The 8,056-nt window shown below is 41.2% G+C and overlaps 1 protein-coding gene across 1 annotated transcript; it reads left to right on the forward strand.

Moving 5' to 3' along the window:
* The first annotated feature begins 865 nt into the window (after window positions 1-865).
* Window positions 866-8,056, forward strand: LOC136429477 (alcohol dehydrogenase-like). Its single transcript, XM_066419309.1, has 10 exons — window positions 866-1,199; window positions 1,574-1,655; window positions 2,147-2,205; window positions 3,054-3,178; window positions 3,715-3,875; window positions 4,402-4,511; window positions 4,929-4,992; window positions 5,769-5,893; window positions 6,876-7,034; window positions 7,943-8,056. Exons 1-10 carry the CDS (start codon window positions 1,101-1,103, stop codon window positions 8,054-8,056), a joined length of 1,098 nt encoding a protein of 365 aa, XP_066275406.1. The 5' UTR covers window positions 866-1,100.

An 8,056-nucleotide genomic window follows, 5' to 3' on the forward strand; every position in this document is an offset into this window, starting at 1 on the left:
ATGTTTGGAAGAAGATGGTTCCTATATGAGTAGCATAAATATGGTTGCTAGTAAACAGAGGCTTCTATCTAGGAGAGAATAAGGTAAGGTTAAAAAGGCTGCGAAAATTAGAAACCCAAGCAATACCAAACAAGAAGTAAGTTCGGGATTCACGCATCTCATCATATTTAATCCTAAGGCTTATAAAGTATAGTAATGCCTAGATAGGTTAGCTAATGGACAGAGCCTGATGAAGAAGTGCTGTCAGTTTTTTTTAATCAGACTGTTCTGCAGTTTGTTGATATTAAGTCAGGCGGCGCTGTTGAGCTGCAAGCGATAAAACATGTCTCAGCAGTTTAATACCAGCGAACAGGACGGCCCTCACCCTCGTCTTGAGAGAATCGGCGAAACAGCAAATTTGAGACGTTGAATATACGCTCATAGCTACAGTACGGATACAAAGTCCATCCGTGCTATGATTGTCTCTTCAAACAATTGGAGAAACCCGGACGATCAAATATCAGAATGGAAATCATAGAAAACACAGTCGTATGGAGAAAGAAATACTAGGATTTTGCGGGGACTACAATGTAACTATACTGTAGCACGTGATGTTAGTCCAGACAGAGAAAATATATGAAAATATGAAGTTTCACGGCAAGAAAATACGAAGAATTGGACACTGTTTGAACACAAAGTTATACATATGCTGTTAACAGTTACATTTGCTTTGGGAGGGGTAACTAAGGGAGGGATTTATATTACTCCTTTTTTCATGTGTCTTGAGTGTATTTCTGAATAAGTTTTGTCGCAGTTTATAATTTGTTTGAGTCACCCGTCCTGTCCAGTCGTTTGACCTCGTCCAGCAAACTAAGCGCAAAGGATGATGGGAGTGAATCCACATCGGCACAGCCCACACCCGGAAGTAAACAAGAGGGGAGTTTGTCGTACCTCATGTACTGTCTCTCCATTCTATGTGTTCTTTTCCAAATAAAAACGTAGTATTGGCCGAAAGCCCATGATTGTGAAGAGACTGCATCATCCCATCCAGTTCCCTTTGCGATCCTTTCTGTTCTACTCCTTGCCATAGAGTTTAATTTCACGCAAGGAGATCATCGAATATGTCACGGCGAAGTCAGAAGCTGGTGGAGTACGGGAAACCTCTGTTGCTTGTGAGGGAGCAGGTGCCCACTGCTCCCCCAGGCGGCGCTGTGGTGCAGGTAACTATGGAACAATTTTAACGTTACCTGATACTACATGGTACATAACGATCTCGGTGTATTCATTTGTACATGGGTACAGACGTTGACCTAAGCGATTCATTTATTTCAAGGCAGAACTTGACTGACGTATATATTATTAAGTTTCCCAATCGTTATGTAGTCTGCCAGCGCTCACCAACGTCAACACATTTGACCTTGCCGTTCATACGAGTGCAGCGATGCCTGACACTGCAAAAAGTAACTTAATTTTAAACCGTCCTGGACTTTGGACCCCTTTTGGACTTTGGACCCACCCTCCGTATCTATTGTACAAAACATGTGGCTAAACATGTACTGTACGTCACTATGTAACGTTACTCTAATTGTTTCAGGTGGCGTTCGCAGGGGTGTGCCATTCAGACGTCCATGCCGCGGACGGCCTTGCCCTCCAGGCGAAGCCACCGATTATTCTGGGTATACCATTCTGAAATAGTTGAACAGCATAACTACGTGTATTGTCATCATCATATGACAGCCAGGTCATTATGTATATTAGAGTTGTTTTCCTAGAAGCCCTCCGAGAAAACAAACCTTTAAGAAACCTTTTTTGCCCTGCCGAATATTTCCCCACAATAAATCTGTCACCTTCATCAAATTTGTCAAATGAATTCAGATCTATAGTTCAATGCTATATAAAAAAACTGTTTGACTTATCGATCTTGTAATGATCAAGATTTTGGGCATGATTTCAGATGTTCTCGGCAGGATTAAAGTCTAGCTCATTGCAGAAAATTGTGACATAAGCTCTTGATTTGCGGTGATAAGGATGTCAATTTCAAAATATTCTATTGATGATTAGAGGAACGATAAATCTATTTTTATTTCACAAACGTTACAGCGTTGTCGATGTTTAGAAAAAAAGTCTATTGTGTTTCAAATACGGTTTGTATCCCCATTGTCTACAGGCCATGAGATCTCTGGAACAGTCAGAGACTTGGACCCTGGAGTAAAGTCAGATGTGAAGGTAGGTATGGAAATACGTTCCCACCGGGTGCAATTTCTTTCTCTTTTATATTCCATATGACCCTTACCTCTTCCCTTATGACCTCAATAAAAGCGGCCTGCATACCGATTTGAGCTTCTCGTGAATAAACAAGTTTTAAACAAACAAACAAACAAACAAACAAGTAAAGACGCAAGAATGTATACACCAGTCTGACTAAAGCTTCTAGAAGCCCGTCCGGATCCACAGGGATCCAAAGATCCCTGGACTGACTAAGAGAGTTTGTGCCACACAGACTAAGACTAAGTGTACATGTCCACATGCATCTCTTTTAAAACAATCTAGGCCAGTGAGAAATATGTCACTTTATCTTCCAGACTTGACTTCAATGAAATAACAATACCCATTAATTTTCGAAGAATTTATGTCATACAGATAATATAAATTACCCCAAAAACCGGACCAAAAAGACCCATAACTTCTTATAGATGCGAAGTATCGACCAAAACATCTTGCGATCCATGTATCTTTTGCCTACAAACCAATTTTTACGAAAATCATTGATGTATGATATTTTGTCCCGGTCCTTTGAATCAAGTCCCAAAAAGCGAGGTCCATTTTAATGACGTCATTTGGTCACGTGATTATAATAGGAAAGCTGCTCATGGAAGTTGGTTATCATGGCTTACAATAAACTATGGTTACTGCAGATACAAAAAAATCCATGATAGCACTTGTCCCTCTCGGTGCTACCAGAAACCTGTTTGGCCCATGGACTAATATGGGTTGGTTCCTTATGCATCCCCACATTGTAGGAGCGCTATAGTGGTTTCAATTGTTGAACTGTTAAACATGTTTTGTCCCCTCAGGTGGGGGACAGGGTGGTGGTGTACAGCATGGGCGGGTGCTCGGCGTGTAGCAGATGTGCGGAGGGACGCCCAATAGACTGTCTCAACAACGTCAGGAACGTGAACGGGGCCTTTATAGATGGAGGGTGAGTGAGATAGTTTAGTTTGTGATTTTGAAGTAGTTAAAAACGTTAGTTTGAAAGATTGGTGATTCATTGAATAATCATACACCAACATACCATGTCCTTGGTGCTGAACACCATTCACACACAAACACGCTTATCATTGACTCTGACACACACACACACACACTCACATACACACACACACACACACTCACACACACACATACACACGGAAGCGCGCGCGCGCGCGCACACACATATACACACACGTACGCGCACGCGCGCACACACACACACACACTAATACACGCACAAACACACCTGTCCTTGGTGCTGAACACTACCTAAACAGAAAAAACACCTGTCCTTGTTGAACACCGCAACGCTTAGACATCCACCAGATATTTGACTGGTAAGTGTAAAGTTTTCGTGTCATACTTCAGTTGAACCTTCAACAACCATGAATCAAAAATTATAAAAAGGATTGCAGCACCCCTATAGGCAGTTAAGAAAAAACACTTGAGTACCAACTATGTTTTGTCTGAATCTCAATCCAGCTTCTCCGATTACGTCGTTTGCCCTGACTCCAAGCTGCTGCTGAAGGTGCCAGACTCCGTTGCCATGGACACGGCGTGTCTGCTCCCGTGCTCGGGTTTAACCGCCTACAATGCTGTGACAAAAATAGTGCCCACCGTCGCTGATGTCGCAAGGCACACAGGCAAGGCATACATTTATTTTCCATGAAATAAGAAATAAGAAACTCATCATTCACACAACCTTCCAGATTACAAGGAGCCCAACATAGATTGGATGTATTCATCAAAATCAAGACCATATTTATTTGACACAGTCTAAAAGAACCAATGCCAAATGCATTAATCTTTTTTTAAACACCACATCATTTTGCATTTGGTTGTATCTTACGGCATCAAAGTGTTCGTACGTAGATTTTGTATTGGCTAATAGATAAATGACAGCAGAGAGAGCATGCAGACAAAGTTGACCATTTGTCCTGGCGCTATTGGTTTAGATTAACGTTATACTCTTCCTATTTATAAAGAAGTCAAACCCAACGATAGTCAACCTTAGTTAACAAAGAACTTTTATTGTAGACTAGATAACTATAACGATTCCCATGTATTTCTATGTACTTGTTTGTCTGCAATTAGCCTTCGGGCATGAACTTGCAATAAAGTTATCATTATTATTATGTAATTATACACATTGATCCCCTTTTGTCCTAGACAATTGCGCAGTAATCTTAGTAGGTGCGGGCGGCCTCGGTCTGTGGGCTGTTCAGATTGCCAAACAACTGCTGCCTTCTAACGTGCGTTTGGTGTGCGCCGATGTCGATGTAAGTTGACTTTTTCCTCTTCTCGTTATTGTTTCTAGGGCCGAAACCTGAGCTACAGGTTCTGTAGTTTGGAAAATGTGGCTTCTTGACAAAAAAGTATTGTACCATCTTAGCATGACATTGTGTACATTTACATATCCGGAAAGTAAAATGTTAGTCTGGATCACTGCATACTTGGATAGTAATCTACATTATTCAGAAGTTTTCAACAGATGATGTCGGGATTATTGAATTCGAAAGACATTAATGAAGTGAAAGAATATCAATTCTTTTTTGACCGTCATCTGATGATGTCTAGATTGTTAAGAAAAAAAGATGAGTTGTTTACTGTCAATCATTCAACCAATCAATCGATCGACCAATCAATCAATCAGTAACATGTTCCACGCTGTGGTCTGCATCTATTCCTGACTGTAGGTTGACAAACTGGCTTCTGCTAAAGATGCTGGATGTGACGTGACCGTACACTGGGAAAAGGGAGGTCAGTAAGACAAACCTCTGTACTAACAGTGATCAATCGATGCATATAAAAATAAGGCGATAAGCTTTTTTATAACGTTAGAGTGCAGAGTCAACGTTTATAAACCTACACACTATTGAATAGAAGCTTACACGTGTCCTCTTCTGTTTACATATTGGTACTAGTATGCTATAATTGTGGAAACATCTGTGGTCTATAGTTTCAGAGCTTTTAAATTTGGTCCACACGTAGTTTGTATACATGCACCCCAACCAATCAAACCACGTGAAACGCATTGAAACTCAGATTCGTATCAGCCATGACCCGACAAATCGCTTTCTAACTTGCGTTAATGACTACATCTAACTAAACAAACTCACCAGTGAGATGGTGGAAGGTTTCAGCTTCCAAAATATGTTTTAAAGATTGACAATTTTGCTACTTATGAAGTGATAGAATCCGCTCGCGATGTAACGTTTGGAGAAAAGTAGTAGAAACTATTTTTTAAACGTTAAATCGCGGGCGGATTCAATCACTTCCAAAGTGGCAAAATTATCAATCTGAAAACATCTTTTGGAAGCTGAAACCTTCCACCATCTCACTGGCGAGTTCGTTTGGTCAGATGTAGTCGTTAACGCAAGTTAGAAAGCGATTTGTCGGGTCATGGCTGATAGGAATATGAGTTTCAATGCGTTTCACGTGGTTTGACTGGTCGGGGTGCACATTGTGGGTGTCATTATTGGAATCTAATGTCACTTACATGTTGTACGCTACACGTTTATTGAAATACTTCCTAGACAATGAACGCTCGTTGGTTGCTGCCACAAGAAAAGCTTGCGGGGCCTCCCGCTGTGCTGTGGCAGCCATCGACTTCGTCAACTTGCCCGAAACGTTTTCACGCGTGGAGAGGATTCTTGGCCAGGTAGGTTATTGTTCAGATGATACTTTTATATTGTACAAAATTGTGGGAACAGTATGGCTCCCATAACTCTGGAAACCTCAGAGGAAGCGCAAATCAGGATAACGTAAAGAAGGAATAAAAAAACAACATGAAAAGTCAAAATGTAAATTTCAAATTCAGAATCTGGTTATATTTCTGTACTGCAAAACAGATCCGTACCAAAATATTACCACTTGCCACTGCCAATACACAAACAAATACCTAGTTACATGTGCACGTGAGCAATAACAATAATTTGTGTTATTAGTATTTTCATCTTAGACTCAATTGTACATTTCCTTACTTTACCTGGGTGGTATTCATGTCGGAATACGAGCTATTTGAAAATCTATCAGAATTGAGATTTGCAGCTACTGAAGTGTCTGATTAATGGGCTGTATTCTGCTAGTATACTTACCATTAGGCGTGCTACTATCTAATCGGTGGCTCTGTGCCATACCATTTTAGGAATGAGATTCCAATGTTTGTCAATGGACTGGATACCGTGCTTAGCATTCGTTATTTGGTATATCAAAAGTATAGCTTAGTCTGTTGGTGAAGGTTAGATATCCAGGTAGTAAGATACGGCAAAAATAGTTACTCAAGCAACTGGATAAAATTTCGAAACAGTCAGACGTTTCAGACAGCATACGCTATCTTTCGTCAGTGACTAAGGAAGGACCTGGTAGAACTAGGTTTTATACCAAAACTCTGAAAAGATATGTTAAGCATACAACCTTGTCTTAACTTACTATAATCCTATTGAACCATCTGAAATTGTCTTCCCTTCATAAACATATCTATTCAGAGTTTTGGCATAAAACCTATTTCTACCAGATCCTTCTTTAGTCACTGACGAAAGATAGCGGATGCTGTCTCAAACGTCTGTTTCGAAATTGTATCCAGTTGCTTGAGTAACTATTTTTGGGGTATAGCTTTGTCTAACCAGCAGTTTCATCCCTAGGGTGGCATTCACGCCATGGTCGGCATCATGGCGAAACCTGGTGTTGTGGGCACCATCCCGCTGACTCCCTTCGTGTTGACGAACCACACCCTGGCTGCGGTGGCGGTGGGGAGGGTGCAGCAGCTAGAGGAAGTCATGGCTCTCGTGGCGAACGGGAAGGTCAGTAAAGGATATGCTTCTTACTGTTCAGTGATTTATAGGCTTAGTACTGTGTACCGGTACTGTACCGCAAAAAATGATTAGGTACAATTCCAAAATACCGGATCATGAAGTACCGGTACTGTACCGATATAAATTTTACACCAAGTATGTGCTTATTTTGTGACTGATCTTCTGACCTCATGCAACACAAACATGACCAAAGTGACACCTTGGAACAGCGTACCTAATATGCAACAGATAATCCATGATTCAGACAAGCCGGGAGTTGTGAAAGCAAGGCCAATGGAGTTTGGCGGTAGGAAACCTATTTATGTTCTTTGAAAAATGATACTGACATGTTGAACAGTTTATTTATGTTTCTGTCATTGTTGAAGAAGTTCAGAAGAACCCATTTTAATTTTTCAAATTGTTCAGGTACAGGTACAGGTCCGGACCTGTACCTAAACCTCTGTACCTGTACCTGATACTACATTTAGGTACGCAGCACTACTTAGGAGGTAAAATGTAAATGTATTCCCATAGCCTTTTTGAGGCCATTGGGGCAGTGGGTTGTTATCCACTTTGTCAGGGGCATGGTATGGAAGGTGTAACGTTAGACCATCCCTCTCCTTCCACCGCCTTTTACCTGGACACAAACCGAGTTTTACACGTGGGTGGAGTGAGGAAAGTCGTGTTAAGTACATTTCCCAAGGGCACAACATCGGTGGCACGAGAGGATTCGATCCCAAACCTTTGGGTTCTGGGCCAAACACTCTCACGACGGTCGTGTTGTCGTAAAGGTTAGGAGGCGATCAGCTAAATTGTACAAGAAATTTAGATTAAGAGGTGAATATTGTGCCATAAGATCTCAATAAATTGCAAGTTTTCCTGTGATAATGATGCCGATTTCTAACATTTTTTTCCAGATAAAACCGCCACCAATTTCCCATCATCCCCTGGAGAGTGCATGGGACGTCCTTCAAATGCTGAAGGCCGGAAAGGTCAAAGGTCGTGCAGTCCTGAAGTTATCAAAATTGTGA

Source organism: Branchiostoma lanceolatum, chromosome 3 (genome assembly GCF_035083965.1).
Source record: "Branchiostoma lanceolatum isolate klBraLanc5 chromosome 3, klBraLanc5.hap2, whole genome shotgun sequence".
Taxonomy (NCBI): Eukaryota; Metazoa; Chordata; class Leptocardii; order Amphioxiformes; family Branchiostomatidae; genus Branchiostoma; species Branchiostoma lanceolatum.